The sequence below is a fragment of the Antrostomus carolinensis genome, unplaced genomic scaffold (assembly GCF_000700745.2).
Source record: "Antrostomus carolinensis isolate BGI_N321 unplaced genomic scaffold, ASM70074v2 scaffold17866, whole genome shotgun sequence".
In the NCBI taxonomy this organism is placed as follows: Eukaryota; Metazoa; Chordata; class Aves; order Caprimulgiformes; family Caprimulgidae; genus Antrostomus; species Antrostomus carolinensis.
In genome coordinates, this window is record NW_010322683.1 from 2535 (window position 1) to 24978 (window position 22444).

The window sequence follows — 22444 nt, forward strand, 5'->3', positions numbered from 1 at the left end:
AGTTATCTTTACTTTTCTTTATTCTTTTCCCTCTTTGGTATGTATTGCACAATGCTCAGCCATCCCATTATGCCAGTATACAGTGTATATGGTTCTTTAACATCTCAATCAGTTACTACAGCTTTTACTTAGATAAAATATCCATTGGCTTTGGTAACCAGTGCTTAAGTTTTCCATGCAGACATGTGACTCAGCTCATAGTACACTATGCCTACATCAGTAATGGAATGGAATGAATGGAAATTAATTCATGCCCTTGAGCCTTCAGGGAAAGTCAGTAAATCCTCTACATTTGAACCTGTGGGATTTTGTACCCAGAAAGTCAGAGATATATAGTCAAGTGAAAGAAACTAATAACACTGTGATTACTATGGAAAAGTGGTAGCGATCTGTTTCACTGGTGATGAGTAAATCCTTTAAAGGAAATTCCAGTACTGTGTTGAGGAGTTATGAAATAATCTGTTCTTTGGGAATTTGCTAATAACTGAATACTCTATATTCTGAAAGAAAAGAATTTAGATGCTTTTCTAATCTTGCACTTTTTCATTATTTATATGCCATCAGGTGCAATTATGTGTTTTCATTATCTATGGAGGTATGTTACTTTTTCTTTTTAATTTCACAAAGTTCCTGACCTTAATAGCATCTTATGGCAATGAGTTCCATGGATCACCAGAGCATTGTGTGAAAAACTTTCCTTTCATCAACTAAGTGTTTCAACACTAGTGAATCCCTAGCAGCATGGATTTCTTGCTTTAATACAGCCTCTAGAATAGTTCTTAAGCAGATGTTCAGCAGAGCTGAGAGGGTAATAGGAAGAAGTCGGTCTGGGAAAAAGTGATTCATACTCTACTTTCATGTATTATTTATTTTTTATTCCATGTGGGCAGTATCTTTGGACAGGGAACAGTGTAAGCCTGACCTGTGTGGAAAGAGAAGAGATTCAAATACTGTAGCATCACTGAAACAGCAGAGTATAAGCCACATTCTGGCTGAAATAATTCTCTGAGAAAGTGGAGGCATAAAGATATACAAGTTGATCTCCCATACAGTATGCAGAGAGCTGCTAAAAGTCACATTCTTAGCTCTGCTAAACACTCAGATCTTAAAAAGGAATCACACTTTACCATAAACTCCTTTAACACCTCTTGATTCTCAATCCGCAACTGAAGGCTTCGAATAAGACCTGTGATGCCATTCCTTGGACCTATTCCAGTCAGTGATGGTTTAAAGTTAATTAGCTGAGTCAGTTCATCTCCAGAAGCAAAGGTTCTGCCTATATATCAACAAAAAAACAAAGAAGTTTTTAATATTATTGTTCATAGTGCAAAGTCTTGGCTTTAAAAGCTAAGGGGCTGCAGTACTTAAGTACATTTTTATGCTTGTACTGAGGAAGTGAAATGTGAAAAAATATTTTTGGCTTACTTATGTTCACAGCACAAAGAAGAATAAGTCAGCACCATGGATACAACCCGCACCACATTTCATGTAATTTTGAAGCAGATCCAACTATTGCAACTTATTGCCTCATACAGTTTCTATGTACAGTCTGTTCTAAATAAACTGTTGTTGCAGAATTGTAGACTTTAATGTTAGTTTGTTTTGGTATAGGAGACTTTGGCCACATCTTCACAGGGAATCATTTTCATGTTTCTAACACTTTCCTGAAAATTAGTATTGCCACACCCCACTGCTAGGAACACTCACTGCAAATTCTTCCTGTCTGAAGTAAGAAAATACCTTCTGTTCTTTTCATCTTACCTGACACTCCCCTTCAAGAACAAGTTGTGAAGTACCTTTGATGCACCAAAATCAGGATTCACTTTTACTAATTAGCTCATCCTGAAGTATATGTTCTGATCCAAAACTTAACAGATTAAGAACATGGATAAACATTTATATTTCCAGAAATATCACTACTCTACTGGAGCAATTGAAAAACTTTTGTTACCATCTACAGTAAAAACAGTAGCTTGTTTGGTAAAAAATAGTGGTTTGAGGCAGAGGAATTACAGAATTTGTCCTTTTAGTCATAGGCTACTGTTGACAAAGAATAACATGCCAACTGTCTCAAAGAAAAACTGGTGATCTGTCCCACAGGTTTGTTGTAGGCTGAAGACAAGGAGTAATGCTCTGTTTTCCTCTTGTAAGATGTCATTGCTACTCTTACCTAATCTCTGTTACAAAATTGTTGTGCTTGCTATGTTTTTGTCTGGGCTACAACTTGCACCTGCCTTGCTGGAGCTTCTAAGATACTTTCTGTTCTCCAACTCTCACATATTCAAGGGTGTTTCTATTAACTAGTTGAGAGTGCCAGTGAAGACAAATACCCCACTCAGACAGAGCGTGCTATTTCCCGTACACTTCTCTTTCCTTCCAGATCAAGTGGGATAAAAACTCCAACCTTTAAACAGGTAGTAGAGGATAGCTTGGTTATAATTTTCTGTTTGCTAGCCCACACATCTTGGTAGTGTGAGGGAGATAACTGTGGTTTACTTCTGATACAAGTCATCAGCAATTCATTGCTTCAACAAGACAAGAAGAGGAAGGCAGAGACCTGTATTTCAGAGAATCTATGGGATACTGCAGCATCCTCAGTATGATCCCTTTCACAAATTATTCTTTTTGGGGGCAGAAGAAGCTTTATTTCTTATAGGGACAACTAGGCAGATTCTTTCTGTAAACTGTCTTCTGATACCAAAGGGTCTTTAGCATCTGAGCTGTGAAAGTGCTTCAGTATGTGTTTAAGAACATCAGTTCTGGAACTTATAGGGAAATAATTATATGATGTGAAATTCAGTGATTGTGGAGATAGAATTGATGACCCTTCATTCTACATTTTTGTGTAAGCATTTCATTTACTTTTTTGAAAAGTTGCATGGGAACAGTAAGGGAAAGAGGAGAATGATTTCAAAAATCTATTGCATCCAGTGATGATAAGCACATTTTGTAGTATGTTCCTGGAATTTGTTCCATTATTTCTCAAAGTGTTCTTTGTCATTGCCTTTCATATATGAAAAAGGCCTTCTACTATATCCAGTCTGTTTACTGTATATCTTGTAAGATAATCCATCTTCATTTAGGTTCCTGCTCCGGCAGGGGGATTGGACTAGATGATCTTTCGAGGTCCCTTCCAATCCCTAACATTCTGTGATTCTGTGATCTGCTTTTATTTTATTAATGTGGGGACAAACTAAGAATTTCAGATTTTTAATTATGCACTGGGAAGCTCCCACAAATTTGTTTCTGACACAAATCGCAATGTTATTTTTTTTTGTTCAGCCACTGAGCCAATGTGTCATTTCTTTGCACTACCCAATAGTGCTTGATTTGAGCAAATGTCATGATGTTGCTCAAATTAATTCAACAACTTTCTTTTCTTCTTATTTTCTCAGTTTGTATACCTATTTTAGTATAGTCAAGGTATTCAGAGATTTGCCTTTGGTGAAGTACATGATATATAAAGTTACAAAAAATAATTGCAATCAAAAAACAAAACAAAAGACATGAAAACTCCACAAAACAAACAAACAAACAAATAAAAAAACAACCAAAAAACCCCCAACCAAACCCAAAACCAAAAAGATGTTCATCCTTTCAAAACAGAAGTTCCAAAGTACAGGTGCTCAGAGCAGTGGTGAGTGGGTGATGGCCAGCAGAGCTGCCCTCCCTGTGTTCAGTTAACTGCATTCAGACTCATGTTCCTTCCTTCTAGCAGTTCTCTAAAAGAGTTGGAGAGCTCCTCATGTAGGCCTTCTTCTTGTGGATGTTGCAAAGGTTTGATGGCCTTCATATGTATCAATGGTAAAAACTGTGTGCTGAATGCCCTGATCTTTGAGACACAAAGACCAATTTCTTAGCCTGTATGCAAGCAATTAGTGTTGTTCTCACTGTACATATATGGAGGAGTTGGCCTATAATGTTAAAGAAACAAGAGAAGTTTTTGCATGGTTACTTCTAGGGAGAATGGAAATCCTGTGGGGCATGTCATCATCTTCATTGTTCCAGCTGTCTGACTCAGACTGCTGACTCTCTCTTCTGCAGCCTTCACATTCTGCATATTTCTGTGACCTGTAAAACAGCATTAGTTGAATGATCCTAAGGAAGCAGCAGAAGCTTTGATAATCTGAACTGTACAAAGGTTTTGCTTTTAATCTGTTTTTGGTAACTTTTAACTTCCTTGAGCAACTATTTTCAAGAATTTTTGTGAACTCTTAAGAACATCAGTTCAAGGAGCAATAGTAGCATTTTGTCTGGTGCAGTGTTTGCAAATAGAGCTAGTGAAAAATACTATCTGTATGTGGTATTTTAGTTTTTCAAAGAGACAAGAACATACTTTATATAGAAAGCTGCCCAAAAATGTTTGGAAGTAAGGTTTGTCACAGTTATAGACAATTTTTCATGTATGACATTTTTCATTTGTCAGGAGATCATAGCTACAGAGGTTTTGCTGGTTACTGTTTCCTAAAGTATTTAGAACATTTTAGAGCACTTAATGTTTTAGGTAGAAGATACACCTGCAATCCATAATATAATTGTAATGTGTGCAGAATGGGTCAAATATTCCTCTACTGGCTAACTCAGATACCCTCAGACCTAACATTTAACTATATTATCAGGCTTAAGCATATCACAGTCTGACATTATCCTATCCTATGTATGATCATAACACATAATGTTAGAAATAGTAAAAAGTACACTCAAGAAGGAGAATAAGATAATAAGTAGCAGCTTTGCAAATATCAGTAACCACTGCAGGCTGTGCATATTCAAGTTATATAAAGCTTTTACCAGTAGAAAAAAGAAATACCAGAAAGTTACTGGTAATAAAAGGATTCAGATTACAGGACAGGGTCCAGAAAACTATCCCTTTTGCAAAACAACCAGAAAAGACACTTGCTATCCCTATATGATAAGATAACTTGGTATTAACCATAGATGCATTTATGCATCTTGCACACAGAGCAAGTTAATTTAATTCACACTTGATTACCTGATGTATCACAAGATAATGTTATATTAGCATTGAGATAATAACAAGTGGCACTGAACCTATGTTCACAAGGATGTTCTTACTTGCAGATGCTCTCAAAGTTTCTTTCAAACTTTATCTCTGCAAGCAGGTAAATTAGGGAAGATTAGAATCCCCAACTGTTTGGCTAAGTACTGTTCTTACAAAATTTTTAATTTTAAATGTAAATATTTAATCCATTTTTCCATTTCTGCGGGTTATAGGTGGTAGAGAAAATAATCATATTTCATATATTCTGCATCATTGTAAGAGACAAAACTGCCCATGTCTTATCAAACTCCATCATTCTTCAATTTCCCGTTGCACTGTAGATTTAAAGTTTAAAGTAAAATTCTTCTTTTGTACTATGTACTTTCTTTAGAGTAACATTCTCAAATTCTCTTGATTCCCAGATGTCTATAGGTCAACATCCATATCACTCACAGCCATAGGAGCACAGGGTCCAGCCCAGGCTGCAAGACTTGTTTGGAACACTTAGTACAACCCATGGGGACCCTGCCCACACCAACACAATACTGCTGCCACTGTTCTCTCTCTTCCTCAGCTAGAAAGGCTAAAGCTATCTTAGGCATTTCTGCATGAGCTGTTACACCTAGAAGCTTTCATTTCATTCATCTTAGTAGTTGTGTGGAAGCTGTTTAGCAGCTCTTACTGCAGGTGGAGCTGCATTCCAATAGTTTTACTGCATTTGAAAAGACTTACCTGTCTGAAATGTTACTGATGATATCCTTATAGGCTTGTCCAGCCGGCTGACCTTCCAGAGGAGAACTGCGTGTACTTTCTGGATCCTGCATGTTTAAAATAAGAAAAAGCCATGACAAAATCAGTAAGCAGAAACATCAAGAATATAGTTACTTTCATCAACATTCTTTCCTATATCTGACAAAAATGTGTCCTTCACTGAAGAAGGAAAGGGAAAATAGAATAGAATAATTTCCACATTCAGAAGAAAGCATGTAGCTTTGATTCAGCATTACTAGGAATAAAAAGCCACATCAGCTGTATTTGTGAGTTTCATAACAATACAGTCTTCAGACATCTCTACAACTTAGCATGCATGACTGAACTTTGAAAAGGTTCATGTTAGTTATATCCTCTCTGATCTCATAAAGAAAATGCAATCACAGGAATCATGAGTCACACTCTACTCTTCACCTCCCAGCTCTTGGCAGCAGAAGGCACCAGTGTCTGAGATGGAATTGTTGGTAATAATTTCCTTTTTTTAATCTCAGACACAACTATGCCAGCTGTTAGAAGCAGCTGCTGTTAGTGTGCAGCTGCTCTACTGAAGAAGCACTCACTAACAGAGAAGGCAGACCCTTGTTCACCCTCCATATGCAGTAGAAGCAATAGTATTGGTAGCTGATTTTCCATCCTAGAGAATGGTAACCGGGTCACACATTTAAATAATGATGCAGGACATCTGCTGTTAGTATGTAGAAGTGGCTCCTTCTCAGTTGTAACACTTGACAGATAATTATTTAAATTTTAGTTGAGTGGTGTTTCTTCTTCTTTCCCTGCTTAATATTCCAGATACACTCAGAAACCACCCTAGCCTGTTACACAGCATAAACTACTGAATGCCCCACAGAATCTTAATGGTAGCTGCGACTTCCACTTCATTTTCTTACTTTCATGCTTGTATATCCCTGTTAGAATAGGGGAATTCATGGCTGCCTGTTTAACCATGAATTCATTTACCTAGTTTCTGCACCTACTGACCACACTGATTGGAGAATGCTATATGGATTTTTATTTTCTATTAGCCAAGGAAAGGTATTTTACTGCTGCTTTTTTGCATCTGTTTTTTTAGTCACTTGTCATTTTTGAAGTCTACATCTTTGGAGTAGATGGCAGCTGTACTCCATAAAGTAAAGCATAAATAGTTTGTATTCATAGGAGACAGCTAAAGGCAAGCTGTAAATAATGAAGAAGAGAGAGTGGAACCAATTCAGAAAAAAAATTAGCATGTCCTTAAATTTAGGCATGTGATGTGCTGAACTAGATAGGCTTAACCACATGCTTAAAACTCAATTTGTGCCTTAAGGCCTTGCTAACTCAAGGATCTAATAAGGAACCTATAACCTTAGTACTATCTCCTACTACTCATTGATATTAATAGCTGGGTGTACTTCTTTGTCAGATCATGGACTTGACCTTGTTTTGATATTACATTTCACTGATCTCTAACAGTTTAGTTCCAACACCCATTTCAACATACTTAAAACTTCCTCAAGCAAATTCCTCTTCCAGGTCTTCTCAACTTATCCACATCAAGGATTTCTTCCTTTTTTTTTTTTTTTTCTAGTTTGATTATATTGGTTGAGGCAGGGTTTGTGTTTTTTATTTGTTCTGGAGGATAAGAAGACCTATATTTATCACATTTTCTGAGGAGAGGTTTTACAGTTGTAAACTTAGAAATAATAGATGCTGTAAAATTTGATGTGGAATGTCTTGTAGGACTTAATAAGGCTCAAATCCATAAGCATGTTTGAAGAAGTTTTGGTGCTTTGGAGTTATGAATATTAATGGAAGACTGTTGAATAGAAATATTTTCAAATATATTGTTTTAAAATAATGAAAGAATTATAAAATTAATAAATAATTCGTTCCAATATTATAAAGCGCCAGAACTAGAATTGCACATGCAACTTTCCTTCCCCCCACCCTTGTAGTATATATATTATACTAATCATATGCTTTTACCTCAGTTGAATCCCTTGACTCATTCAAATGTTAGCAGTTCCAGTCACTGCAGCACACATAATCTTTTTTCATTAAGAAGGTGTGGCTCTTGCCTTCATTGCAGCAAACCCATTTCCTCAACAAACATTTGCGTACATTGACTGATAACTTCTAGAAGCCCGATTCAGATTTTACCTTGGTGCACATCTGGTTGGATTCTTCTTCCTTGAAAGTGAAAACAGGCTGAGCTCGCAGGCTTCTCTCAGCACTGTCTGAATACCAGAAAACAAAATCAAATATCTTTAAAGCAGGAAAAAATAGATCATTTTTTTCTGTCACCCACACCAGAGGACTTTGATCTTGGAAGAGGCATTGAGATACAATGACAGAAACTGGCATGGAATATCCCTTTCATGGATGCTCTGAGAAGGTTAACACAGCACAAATGCCATATATCACCACTGAAGAAGCCAACACAATTCAGGTTGCCAGAAGACACACTGAAGTGGACCTCTGTGTCAATAGTAGTTATAAAAAACCTGAAAAAGAATTTAAATCTGCCCTCCCTAACCCAGCCAATTCCTTTGCAGTGCTGAGGGACAAATACCATAGATTAACTCTGATGTCAGTGCTTCTATAATACCATTGAATTTTGTGAAAAATACAATAGATTAACTTTGATGCCACTTTTCTGTAATACCATTGGGTTTTCCTGGTCCAGGAAAACAGTTTAAACTTTGTTGCAACTGTGTAATTCACCAATGTAATATGAGATGCAAATAAATGTCCCCACAGCTAGTTCCTCGAATTTGGAGAGCTAGAGAAAAGGCTAGTCTCACTGAATTGAATGGGAATATTTACACAGCCCTTAATAGGGCAAGAGCTTCAATCAGCCTTTTTATAACTGTCCAAACTTCCATTTTTTTTTTTTGTATCCTCCAAAATTAAACTAGAATAGAGATGAGGCAATGAACATCCTCCTTCCAGGCCAGTGCTGAGCATTGTTTTCTCATCCTTTTGGAAAAGCTTTGCACTTGAAACACACAGAATACCTTCCAGTAATGGAGGAGTGTCCACTGCTTATGAGACAGGGTAGGAGTTCAAGAGTGCTAAGTCCAGTCTAATAGATACTGAAAAAATGTAGATCCTTGAACCCCAGAGTCAGCTGCAGCCTAAGAGCAGAATTGCCTAAAATACCTATGTAGGGAAGTTTGCATCAGTAAAGCGGACTAGATGCATAAATGTTTGCTGTAAAATATGTCCAAAATGCACAGTCAGCTCTTCAGCTCTTCATCTCTTCCTAGTCAGCTGGAGAGCAAGCAAATAGCAATGAGAGTGGCTTCTTTCCTGAGAAGATTTGAAACAAAGCCTCCAATTTGCAACCAGCATGTCAGAAGATATATTAAGGAGGAATTCTGTATTCTTCACATTGAAGTTTCTCCACATTATAGGAAACATTTCAGTGTTCAAAGAAATAGCAAGTTGAGGAATATAAACCCATCATCTGTTGGTAATAGTATACCCTTGCTTCCACTCCCAGCTTTAATTAGTGTTTGAATTTTGACTATCCAGCACAGCAAAGTCTGCAGCACAAGTTTCTTCCATTAGGGTTAGTCAGCATTCTAAGTACTGCCCTCTGCAGGGGGGTGTGCTCTCAAATTAACAGCAGCCATTCTGGGAGCAGAGGCTTCTGGATTTGAACATGAACAAGCACAAAAGGGAGAGGAGCTGTCTGCCAGACAGAGCAGGAGATGTAGTGCTTCTAAGAGATAAGGTAGGAGTACTGAGATGTGAAATTTGTGGGAAATGTATTTTAACTGCTGGATCAGTAACTGGCTGGATTCTATCAGTGAGTTGTATAAAACTGGGTAAAATTAGTACACACTAGGACCCTTCTTAATTTAAAAACAAGCTGAGTTAAAGCAACTTTGAGGGTCTTGCAGCTTTGCTTCTGCTATTCCTAGACTTAAAAATCACACTTGGATATTCTTTCCCTGTGGTCCTATGTCTTAAGTAGCTTAGCTACAGCTCCAGATTAGGGTGAAAACCACATTTGTATCTACAGCTGTGAATTAGGAGTAACTGTAATTAGTAATACTGAATTATTTTGCTAATAAGAAAGCTGAACTCAGGCAACATGTAATCCCACTTTTACTATCTACTGAGCAGATGTGGCTACTTACCAGGCTCTTCTTTTGTGTTTGGAGGGGGAGGTATACTGTTGCTCTGATTGCCTGAATAAGCCCAATGCAAAGCCATCCTTCGGCAGACAGTGAGTTTAACAGTGCCCCGAGCCTTGCGCAGCAGATCTATAACTGTTTGGCGTGGCAGACCAGACACTAAAGTCTCATTCACCTAAAAAATACAATGATAGGTACTTCCAGATTCTTATAACAGAAAGCTTTTTTTAATCATGTATCCTGACACTCAGCAGTCTTTATTTAACTTCTTTGCACTTCATGTGTCATCTCCTCCTATTTTAGTAAGTTGTTTAATCCTCTCCTGTCCACTTCTTTATACCATGATTGCCAGCAGTACACCACAAAAGTATAGTCTGCATCTCTTCTGAGACACTAAGAGGACATTGTTTCCCCTCTCTTTAGATGGAAGATGGAGGAGAGATTGAAGTAAATGAAAAATAGAAAGGCAAACAAAAATATTGAAACTCCTGGAGAGGGGAAGAAAAAATAATTTGGAGTAAAAGAGAAAAAAGATTATTTAAATTAAAAGGTAGTTAAGATAGTAAGACTTTAAATAAAGATTCAAAAGCTCTAATTCCAGTGCTTTTTGCTTGTCTTGATAATACCTAACTGGCACTGGTGATAGGTTCCTCCCAGTATCCTCATGGTTAGCTGTTACATGTGTGCTTGGTCAGTTAACTTGTTTCCCTGTTTTTCTCATGTGTAATCCTCTTTGGGCACAGTCACACTATGGAGTAGTTGCACTTTGCTGCTTTCCCTGCTCTTCTGGGTCTGCTTCTTTGCTGGAGTACCCAACAGCTGCTTCAAGCTGTAGAGAGGCCCAGCCCCACAGGAAGCTGAACTCTAGGCAAAGGGTGGGCCAGAACACCCCTCTGACCCCAAGGAGCTGAGGGACACCATCTTCTACATGTTACTGTGCCAAGCAGCCTTACATTTTCAATCTGAACAACCTTCATACTGAACAGAATGCTCATTATAGAGTAACTAGAGAAAATGTAGGCCCAAATAATGAAGAACTAGTGTTACCTTAAGTAGGATGTCACCAACTTTAAGCCTCCCATCTACGTCTGCAATGCTGTCCGGGCTGATGGCTTTTATTAGGATAGCCTCACCATTTCTTCCACCTACGAGTGCAAATCCTAAACTTCCATTTTCTTCTTTTTCCAGCTCAATCTTGATAATAAAGTCCTACAATAGAAAAGGATGCATTCTGAAGTGGAATTTATTCAGCACTGTGTTTTGTTTGCATTTTTGATACCAAAGAATCCCATTATGCTTCACAGTCCTCACTGCCTGATGTAATTATGGGATATATCCTTCTCTTGAATAGGTGTATAGATTACCATAGCAGTGGTAATCTATACACCTATGGTAATCCAGTGATTACCATAGCAGCTGCATGTATGTGTCAGAATGAAAATAGTACATACCTATTTCCATAATCTTTTTAAATAATTGCTGGAGGAGAAAAATAACCTCTTACGAGCATGGAAACATGTACTTTTGTAACCTGTTTACAATACATCAAATACATCACCTTCACTGACAAACAAGTCACTCTTATTTCCACACTGTACACACTACATTCTTTTATTGTTCTGTAATGAAAATCTTAACCTTGCAACCCATACCCATCTGTTTGGCTTTAGCACTTCATTCAGTTTTAAAATCAGCTGCATTTTTTTCTGGCAAGTATTATGTCAGAAATAGCAGCAACTTAGAAATGTTTATGACTTCCAACATGACTAGTTCCAATGTTGCAAATATCATCCTCAGAAATTATTTTAGCAAGTTGAACGGATAAACGGTCATGGATTAAATGGTGTGGGAAAAGCAGTAATAGTGGTGATGACTTAATCAAAAGTGAGAACATTTTTGCAATTTTTCTGCCAGGTTGGAGGTCTAATTTTAACAAGACACAGTCCTTTTTGCAAACCACAAACAAGAGAAAACTAGTAAATCTGTTCCCATGAAATATCAGTCCCAATGTGGGTAATTACAATTCCAAGTAACATTATTTTCCACATGTTTGCACAAACAGAATTGATGTTTGTACTTGTAAGAATTTTGACACATTGTATGTTGACCATGGAAATTACTTCTTTTTTTTTTTCTTTTTTTTTTTCAGAGAACATACCTGTGTATTTTAGGAATTCATCATTTCAAAAATGGCATTACTCTTGCCAAATTCAAACAGTTATGGTTTATGTCAATGTTGCATAATACTCCAAAGGTTTTGACTAGTTTTGCCCTCTTTTCAAATACCCCATCTGAGAATTTCAGAATGAAACATATTAATCTCAGGTTTCACAGATTGTTGTGGAAAATGCTTGACAATTACAATTACACCATTTTTTCCCAGAATCCCATACTGTGACATTCTGTATCTTTTTCCTGTGTCACTTTCTTTCTGAGCTAAGGATTAATTTTTTAAACTGTTAAGAGTACTATGCAGACCTAATGGAGGGGCTACATCATATGAGTTGTGCTTATATTACCAAACTGGTAAACTAGTGATATTATACATTGAAAAACAGCAATAGAAGAGTCTGACCCCAGGAAGTGCTCAGCACATTCTAGTCCATGAATACTGAAGCAATTCAACACTTCACAGAACACTCTCCAAATGCATTATATTCACATTTTTTCCAGGAAACCGGAGAGGAAGCAAATACATTAAATACCACTATTGAAAAAATCTCAGTATCGCTCACTGTTTCACACTTGATAAAATTGTCACTTACCTTACATTCTGGAGAATCTTGAGTATTTTGCTGAGCACCATAGTTTGTTCCTTCCAAATGTTTCTCTTTGAAAAAACAGCAACGGTTTTTACACAATTCTAAAACACTGGTAAAACGTTTTATAGTAAAACACTCAAAATCATATTCAGAGACATAATAAATAATTTTATATTTGACATGTAAAATACAAAAAATCCCTGTGGAATTATGTGGACTTACACTCCTAAGCTGTGAACTGAGCCTTCTGTGCCTTATCCCTGTAAACTTTTTACCTCCCAGTGAGTAGGTTCCAAAATAAACTTTAAAAGCTGCAACAGGCTCAGAGACACCAGGTGGACAACAGGCAATATATAAATGTTCTTGGAAGCTCTGAGGGAGGCAATTTTGTTTCTGAAGAATTAGTATTTCCCAGGTGTTGCCAGTACCACCTACAGACTTATTTTCTTTCCAAGAGAGGGCACAAAATTTTACAGTCCTGAATTGAAAAATACAAAGTTCCTTACCATGTTGATGCAGCAGATGCTGTTCTCGGGACTTCATGTTTCCATTTGAGAAGGAAATATTTGCTTTCTCTGTCTCAGCAGGTGGCCCTAAAAGCATACATGTAGGCTTGTTCTGACAGGCCTCCTGCTAACCTTCATATACTCAAGGGAATGTAAACTCTGTGCTTAGGTTATTAAACAAAGCATCAACATCCAGTACTGATACTATATGAGGCAGTTTGAGACACTTGCTACTGCATGATTAAGCTTGCCAGTTTGCACAGTGATATAAATAGTTCTGTCATGAATTGCAGGGATGTTGCATCTCAGTCATTGCTATTTTTAAAATTGTAACAACAATAAGAGATCAGACTGAGTCATTCTAGACGTGTGGCAGAAGCAGGGTGTGTCAGTGTCTGCAGAGATGGATGTGTAAGAAGACAATGTGCATTTCTTGACCCTCCCACCTCTACCAAGCCACCCCCAGTGTTGGGGTTTTGCTTTACTGTATCTTGGTGATCTAAGTTGTCTTCCACAAAGTACTCTTAATGTATGGATTCTAGAAAATTTAGTGTGCTGTTGTTTAAAAAAAAAAAAGCTCTCTGTTGCATTTGCAATTTTAGTATGCATTTCTGTAACTAGGAGAGTCTATAAAATTAAGGCTTGATTTCTTAATAGCAAATTCTTATAGATTTATCTGTAAATCTGTCAGAGATGATAACAAACAGAACACCGGATACCAATTTACGATAGTTTTTTAAAGTGCCTTATAAACAGAAAGAATATTTTTTATAAGAGAGGCAAGTAACTATACTATTGTAGAGTTCATAAATCTGTATCAGAGGTGGATCAGATATGGTAACCTATTTTGAAGGTGTCTTAAGAAATCTCGGAATCTGCAAAGCTCATGGAGCAAGGATGTGTAAGCAAGGTCCTACCAGGATATGCATTTACCACACTTTAGTTATACCACAGTAACTGAGAGTACACATAACTTTATATGTCTTGTAGTAAATTCAAAGGTTTTTCTTCAGTAAGTGAAATAAACTGCTTCAGTTCATAAGAACAAACACATGGCTAGTTGTTGTAGAGTAGGAAATCTGTAACTAGCTTGATTTGGAATAATTTCTTCAGGTAGCTATATGCCAGTATTCAGATGAGAGTAGGCATATAAGCAATTCTGGTCAAGTCTTTGTACTACAGGAGAGTAGTGCAGATGATTATTGAAGTTTTGTGTCAGTTGTTGTATTAAATGTCATCCCCTGATTGGAATGCTCTTATATTGACTAAGGGATATTGGTGCTGCTTGTTTCTGATTTTCTATAGATTTATTGATAACAGTTTAAAAAATTGGTCTACATGATGAAATAGTGCCTCAAAAAGTGCTGGAAAACCCTTTAGAAAATAGTTTCAATCAAAAGAGATGTTGAAATATGATGACATCAAATTCCCATTTAATAACAGCAAATCAAAAAAATAGAAACTGACTATGCAAAATGCATTTTTTTTTTTTTTTAGACAGAGCTAGACATTTTATTTCTGTTTCTAAAGAGCTACCAAATTTTCTTCAGACCCTTAGAACGGTTGTAACAGAAATACTGAATGCCAGGTTACAATCTGTTAATTAACTTTTAAAATGCAATGAATCAATACCGTATGCTTATTTCCAAAATCACAAGCAAGCTTTGAACTAAAAAGTAAAAGTATTAGCCTTACTTACTATTTTCCTGCTCTATAGGAACCACTGGATTGCCATTTCTAGGGGCAGAAAAATTGAAATATGTGAGCCATCAAGAGCTGCATGCTTTGTAAAGCACATATGAGAAATATTTTTAGAAAATCAGTTGTCTAAATTGTAGTTGTACCTCTATGATTTTGTTAATGGTGCTTTCCTAAAAAGCATTTATATCAGTATATAAAATATTTGACTGTATTTAACAACAGTGAAACATTTTCTTTAAAGGGACTGAGGAAAGAAAGAACATAATAAAGCATCTGTCCCAGTACAGAACTGCTTTGTGGGAATGATCTTTTGGAATTTCCTTTACCCTATTTCTGTTTGTCTCCTTAGATTGCAAATTGTTATGATCAAGGTGTGTTGCCTACTAAGTGCTTGTACAGCAAGAAGTATAATCAGGCTGCAATTTCTTCATCTACTAGCCCGGGGGAGGTTAATAAAACATTGGTAAAAATCTGAACTACATTAAGACAGCTGTGACAGACACACTATTGCTAACTCTGGTTATGTAACTTAGTCGGTCCCATACTTTTAGGTTACTATTTTACTGTTCCTCTGACATCTTGGAAGCTATTGCTGTAAAAGTCCAGGACCCCTGTTGTTGCTCTATCAGACTGTAGAACACGATAAATCTAAAGAACTGATGAGGGAAAAACTTGCTACATTTTAACACCTTTCTGAAAAATTTGCCCATTGGAATTAACTCAGAGTTTCCTATCAGAGATAGTTTTTTGCCTGCAGTTGTGAATCTGAGAAAGTACGGAGAAGGCTGACATTAGCGGCGGAAATCTAAATATGATTTTCCCTGGAGAACACGGTATCTGAAAATGATGGCCAGCCTTACAGTTAAAGGATTCACATTTGTGTTTGGATGATGCAGGTTGAAGAGTTCTCATTTGTGTTATATGAGTCTACTTGTACTCACTGTGTTAGGTGTAATTACTAGAAGTTAATTAACTAGGAGTTAAGATATCTTATGGATATTATGTATCAGGGTGCAACCTTCAGACCTTTGAGGTAAAGCATTTTTCTTGTAGTTTATCTTGGTTTTATTGTTTGACTTGTTGTTGTAAGATTTAGAAACCTGCTTTAACATTAGGATTGAGATTGAGTATGCTCAGATTTACCTTGTCAGCTCAGATTTACCTTGTCGCTTTGATTTGGACACTCTGGGTGGCAGCTTCACACACTCTCACTGCTTCATCCAGGCTAATGCCCTCAGTCCACAGTCCACAGATGTAGACAATCTGATCTTGTGGCTGCAAACTGCCTTCCACACTGGCAGGAGAGCCAGGCACTATCTCTAGCACATAAATGCCTTGTAACTTGCTTCCAGCTCCTCCTGTCAGCTTTAAGCCTAGAGTAATGCAGAGAAAGCATCTTTTGTGGCAGCATGTTTTGAATTTCATTGTCAGTGACCTACAGCCTAATGGAATAGATGTGGGTCATTGAAAGACAGGCTGAACAAATCACCAACTTTATAAACAAAAGTCCTGCCCCAGTGAGACAGGGTACAAGAGCTGGACTGGGAGAGTGAAGTGCAATTAGATGTCAAAAAACTATGGAAAAAACTTAAATTGTATTGTCCATCTCTACACTTCAGCTATTCCATAGTGCTTTATTTCACCTGACATGGAATAGTCATTTGAATAAGACACTTGGCTGCGTAGCAGTAACTCCATCATTAACAGCGTGCTTAAGTTCCTTGCAGTCTTTAGGGTGACATAAAGAATGGAGGCATATGACAACTAAGGAGATAACTATACAGTGCAAAACAGAATTGTGAAATGATATTCAAGCAATCTCCAAACAAGCTAGTTTCTGAACTGGAAACAGGATGCTGTACCTGAGCAAATATGGCTATACTTTTTCCTGGGTCTACAGGTTTATCTGTATGCAATACTCGCCACACTCTGCAGAAATACCAAGATACTCACTGGGGATTTCTTTTATCACCTGTGTTGCACAATGCAGATAAAGCTCTGTGTCTGCTGTGAATCAAGCCTTTGAGTGGAGGTTTTTTGAATAGCAAACTGTTGCCCTAATCAGTGTCTCATTCTTCCTAAAATTTACCTTTTTTTCTTTCCTTTTTTCTTTTCTTTCCCTCCAAATAGATCTTTATGTATCTCAGCAGGTAGTAAACATTATTATCTATACAAAGATAATTTTTGCAACTATCTTCATTGGTCTAATAAAGAGATATTAGTCTTTCCTTTAAGGCCAAAGTAAAGCCCTCCCTTCCTTGGTCATGGAAGATTTAGGAGAATATAAAGGTGTCAAGGTCACTCAGAATCATATTGATACAAGACTACAGTTGCTTATGATTATCTTATGGTTGCTGTAATCCCTGTGCAAAGTAGTGTGCATGGTATTTACTACACACCTAGCTGTCCATTGGCACCTTTTCTGAGAGTAATTTCAGGAATCTCGTCTCGCCTAAGAGAGGGACGTGGATCACTGTCAGCACGACCAACCACAAGGTGCAGATCAGGAGGAGAGCTTTGCAGTAAAGTCAGGGCTTCATTGCATGGTAAAGATGTGACATCAATTCCATTCACCTAAATGACAAACCGATAAAATGTTGTCATAGATCTCATTGACCATCATGTACTTCTTCCTCCACTCTAAATTTTGCATATGAACTTAGTTTAATTTTCACTTTCATGTTATTGCTTTGCTGTGGTATTTAATGTCAGTGAATGCAACAGTTAAGATTTCAGTAAGATTTCTTTTTTGAACTTTTATTTTTCTGAATGCAGAATTTTCATACAAATAGCTCTTTTTTCTTGAAACTCAAGGTCTTGTAGCAAAAACCAAGGAAGATAGCCTAATGCAAGAAATTAAAGATGAACTAGTCTGAAAGCAGGCTTTATTAATATATTACAAAGGACATAACTCCTGCATCCTTTGTATGTCATCTATCTTATTACATTAATACAGTTTATGCCATTTAATTGGGTAGGCATTTAATATCTTGGTTGTCTTGCATTGCTGCTAGATTATTCATGCTATTTGTCTGGTCATACAGTCTATTCAGCCTGAAATTTATGCTGAAGTCAGCAGAATTGCTTTTATTTTAGGATCCATTTACACTTGCATGCCTAAATATGTGATAAACTGGACCCTATGGAAGGAAGAATATCCAAGCTAAATAACATTGATCTACAAATATTCTCTCCTCTGTATAAGCTCAAAGGATTACTGTACCATAATGATTCTGTCTCCCCTTCTTAGTCTTCCATCAGACAGGGCAGCATCATTCAAGATTTCATCAATATACAGGCAGTTGTCCACTTTGTTAAGGACTACAGCAAATCCATAACTGTTGTTCTCTGACTTTGTCAAAGTCACAAAGATCTCAATTTCCTATTAAAATAAGCACAAGAGATATTTGATGTAGGCTTTTCTGTTGCTTCATTAACAACTTGCAGTACATTTTATATGCAGATAGGAATCAGATCCTCAGCTGGTATAAATAAGAAAGTAGATAAGTGTTTATCTGATCTGTTGCTACCTTATTCCCGAAGTAATTTTACTTCTTTTTACCTAGTGGAGCTTTGTGATGATTGATTGATAGGGCTTAATTAGGCAGAGAATGCCATCAGGGTCTGTAATTTTGTCATTTGAGATGTGAAAAGAAAGGCTTGGAGTCCTCTGAGCTGAAAAGCATTGCAATAGTAGGGTACAGAGATTATTGTTGTTATTGCTGTTGCTGTCCCACTGAAGGAAATGGTTGGACGTAAATTTTGTCCTCAGTGTTCTCAAGTTAGTAGGAATTCAGAGCTCATTAGTGTCAGCAATAATGCAAGATGTTCAGCAGTTGGCAGGCCTGAGCCCTGTATTTTGAATAGTAATTAGCACAAGGAGCATACTTTCTTATCAGGACATTACAGCAGTATCACTGTTAACAAAGTGATTTTCCACATACATTTAAAACATGACAGAAAAAAAACAAGTAGCTGACTCCAATTAATTTTAGAAGCTACTAGAGGGCTTTGAAGTGTTTGTACACTGGGTATAATACTGCAGAATGTTGGAAAGTTGAAGAAATAGTAAGATGGCAAGAACAGGGAGATGGCCTTAAGGCAAATGGTAAAAAATTCTAGAGAGCTGAGCATAGAGGAAGATCTGCTTTACTTGAAGGTTGTGGACATTCAGGAAAGTGAAAAAAGCCATGCAGAAATAGCATAGCTAATGAGTTAAAATTAATATTTAAGAATGTTGCATTCTTAAAGTTGTTTCTTTTCCCTTGTCGTATTCTATCTGTTAATAATCTGGTACCTATCACATACCTTTGTGCAATCTTCCTTTTCTTCCTTCTCTTCCTCTGGTTCTTTCAAGTCTTCCCATTCGTTGTCACTGTCATGTGTCTCTTTAGCAGGCAGGGATGATGAGGGACCACAAACATATGGTTGTGGGGTCGCCGTGGTTGTGGAGTGTGTCTCAGAGCTTCCTCCCCGTGCAAGTGAGGTCACAGACTTTGAGCTGATAGTGAGATACTCTTCATCAACAGGAGTTAGAGAGACAGGTTCAGGCATACATTTTGTGTTCGATGGGTCATCATTGCTCTTATTAAATATGTGGCTGGAAAATAAAAAGATTGAAGTGCTGGGTTTTTCCTCCATATGCTTTATTAGATGGCTACTGAAAACTACTGCTTATACATGACCTCATTTTAATTTTAACTGAAGTACTAGTTATGGTATTAAATTGCTATCTGGATCTTCCAGTGTAACTATAAAAATAAATAAGTAATCAATATTTTGCAAAGCTAGTTAAAAGATCAAAGCTTACAGAATTTGAAAACAGCCTTTGCAAAATTTTGCACTCTTTTTTTTAAGGCATTAATTAGTATTTTGGTTGCTTCTTGAAAAGAATAATTGGACAATTCCTAGGCCATTATTTATTTCATCTGCCATGAACAACTTAATTAGCTTATCTGGTAACTGGTACATGTATTAAAATACTACTACAATTTTTGTATTTACACTTCTTTTGAAAAAGGAATGCTAGACACATTCCTGGCTCCTACGGGTCTTTTGTTGGTAACTAGAGCGTAAGTCAGAAACATGAAATATAAAATGGTTCCTATCTCTCAATAAAAAATACCAATCCTGACTTCTTATTGTAAGCTTACTTTTATTCCTATGCTTGCTTTGAAGCATAAGAGTTGTCCTATGGAAATCAATTGATTTTTTCAATTACTTGAATTAAAACTATTATTGATTTTATTCCACTATTTGGAGACACAATATTCAGCACTTTTAATGTTCCAGCCCACACTGTACTCATATGTGTTGTGTTCAATATTGTTTTAGCTGTTGTCATTAATGAACTCTAATAGACTACCATAGCATCATCTCCCATAATATTTAGCATTAAAGCTAATAGAAATGCTTGAAACACTTTTTTTTTTAAAGTGTGTGTTTTCTTCATATCAGTCTTTATTGAAATACTGCTAAATCTTGTTAATCTTAAAAACACTTAAAATGGCATAGCTTTTATTAATGCTTCACACAGCAAAGATGCCATGTCATTTCATATATGTCACCTAAGATCTTTCGCTCTCTGATAGAACTGAACTGTTTGCCATCTCCCAAGCAAACATATACCACTGAAAGGAACACAAGTTATGTGTCTTGTATGAAATCATAGAAGATCCTCCGTGTCAAGTTTTTGTTTCATACGTTGTCTGTAGTCAGAAGGAAAATATAAAGCAAAGTAGCAAAACAAGCATTTTGGCTGGATATGACTAGTAGCCTTTGATGCTATTTTTGAAATGCTGGCAAAGATAAGAAAAACTTGTAGGCTCGTGCTGTATGCCCTCAGTGAGGAAGGCAATCTAGTCTGTTAGCTTATATCTGTGAGAGCTTGGTCATCTCCAGTAGCACAGCAAAGCTGAAAATGAAGCTGACAGTTTGTGCTTTAATAGGTGGACAACAGCTACTTATAATACTGTAGAAGAAAACTGGGATAATTAAAATAAATGTTTATGGATAACAACAAATGCAATCTGCTCCTTTCTTTTGGAGACAGGAAAGAAAAGAATAAGTTCAATGGATGTTGGTCAGTGTGGATGTCATAGAAACTGTCATGTGCTAGTGGAGTGCTGAGTGACCTTCAAAGGGTAAGAAAGGTGTTTGGCAGAGCTGCACAAGCTCAAGACCATGAGCTAGCAGTGCTATAATCATAGCACAGCTTCTAGCCCATCTCTACATCACCATGGGAAATAACGTGAGTCCTGGTCCTGCAGGCCCAAACACAAGTCCACTGGCATGCTCGACTTTCTTTTGGAGTCTCATGACCCCTACACCTGGACTTCACAGGGGAAAACTATGGGTTAAAGTTTTTCAAGGCAGCTTTTTCAAAGATTCTTATTGGTGGCAATGAGAAGAGGGAAAAGAATTTTCCATGTGAATCCCTGAGCGGGGAACTTTTAAAATGAATATCATTACTTCTACATTTGCATGAAACGTTTTGAGTGATCTGAAGAAAATAAATTTCTTCACTAATCAAAAGGAATTCCTTCATTAATGCCTACGTCCTTCTGGGGGGTTTTTGTATATTTTTAGGTGGAAGGATCACTTAAACTGAGATGACATTTAAAATATTGTTTGAAATGCATGCAGTCTTAAACTGCTCTGGCTGCCTTTTGAAAATGCAAAAGCTGAAACTAAATTATACTAAGAATGTACCAAACAAAAACATTTATTTCAGAACTTCCTTCTTGGGAAGAATCCAAAACTTTACTTGGAATTGATATTTTCCCACAAGAAACTTGAGTTTTGTTGAAACAGTATCTCTTGGCAAATGTGTTTGCTACAGACATATTTCTGCTGGTTTTACTCTCAGCAGTAGAGAAGCATGTGTGTAAGCAGTGTGTAATCCCTCAAGAGAGAGGAACTAGAAGTATGAATTGCCACTATGGTCCCATGTGACTTGCTGTCAGCAAGTGCTGTGACACCCCAGAGACTGAAATCTCTGACTGTCTGGTTCTGTGCTTGATGAATATCAGAGTAAGAAAAAGATTTCAAGTGACTGTGAGGAAAAATAGAAATTAGTTTATAGATAAAAATGCTAAAGTTGTAAGTTAAAGGTCTCTAGGAGATCTTTAAATTGTCTTTCCACCAGTCCTTTCTGTTCTGATAATTTGTGTTCTTTTGCATTAGGAAAGACGATTAAAAGTGAATGGATTGTCTTTTGTGTGCCAGTATCTGGTATATCCAAAAGAGTGTAAAAGGAGTCCATTTGCATTGTATTTTATTGTATAACTTCTCTCTCTCACAGCTTCTATTGGCTTCTGAAAACTGGAAAAGAACTTTTTTTTTTCTCCTTGATCACAGTTTGTCTTTTGTTTTTTTCTCTGAAAAAAATTGAAATTAAAAGGTCATGCAATAAGAAAGAAATTTTTGGAGCCTATTTGAATCAACTCTGAGAAAACTGAAATTAAAAGATCATATAATAAATAAGAAAGTCTTTGGTTCCTATTTAAGTCAACAAGAATCTTTCCCCTGATTTCAAACTGCAGCCAGCTTCAGCTGAACAGCATAAATTATTACAGT

General features: G+C 36.8%; 1 protein-coding gene across 1 annotated transcript in view; it reads right to left on the minus strand.

Moving 5' to 3' along the window:
- FRMPD2 (FERM and PDZ domain containing 2) overlaps positions 1–22444 on the minus strand; it is a gene marked incomplete at its 3' end in the record, with an annotated part of 56915 nt that overhangs the window by 2072 nt on the left and 32399 nt on the right. The window contains exons 26-38 of the mRNA XM_029085541.1: positions 19175–19367; positions 18090–18248; positions 17266–17440; positions 16029–16239; positions 14865–14902; positions 13166–13252; positions 12663–12727; positions 10945–11106; positions 9901–10072; positions 7913–7989; positions 5735–5820; positions 3956–4071; positions 1128–1276 (exon numbers count right to left, since the gene is read on the minus strand). Coding sequence (XP_028941374.1) covers positions 1128–1276; positions 3956–4071; positions 5735–5820; positions 7913–7989; positions 9901–10072; positions 10945–11106; positions 12663–12727; positions 13166–13252; positions 14865–14902; positions 16029–16239; positions 17266–17440; positions 18090–18248; positions 19175–19367 — 1690 coding nt within the window. The remainder of the gene's footprint in view (positions 1–1127; positions 1277–3955; positions 4072–5734; positions 5821–7912; positions 7990–9900; positions 10073–10944; positions 11107–12662; positions 12728–13165; positions 13253–14864; positions 14903–16028; positions 16240–17265; positions 17441–18089; positions 18249–19174; positions 19368–22444) is intronic.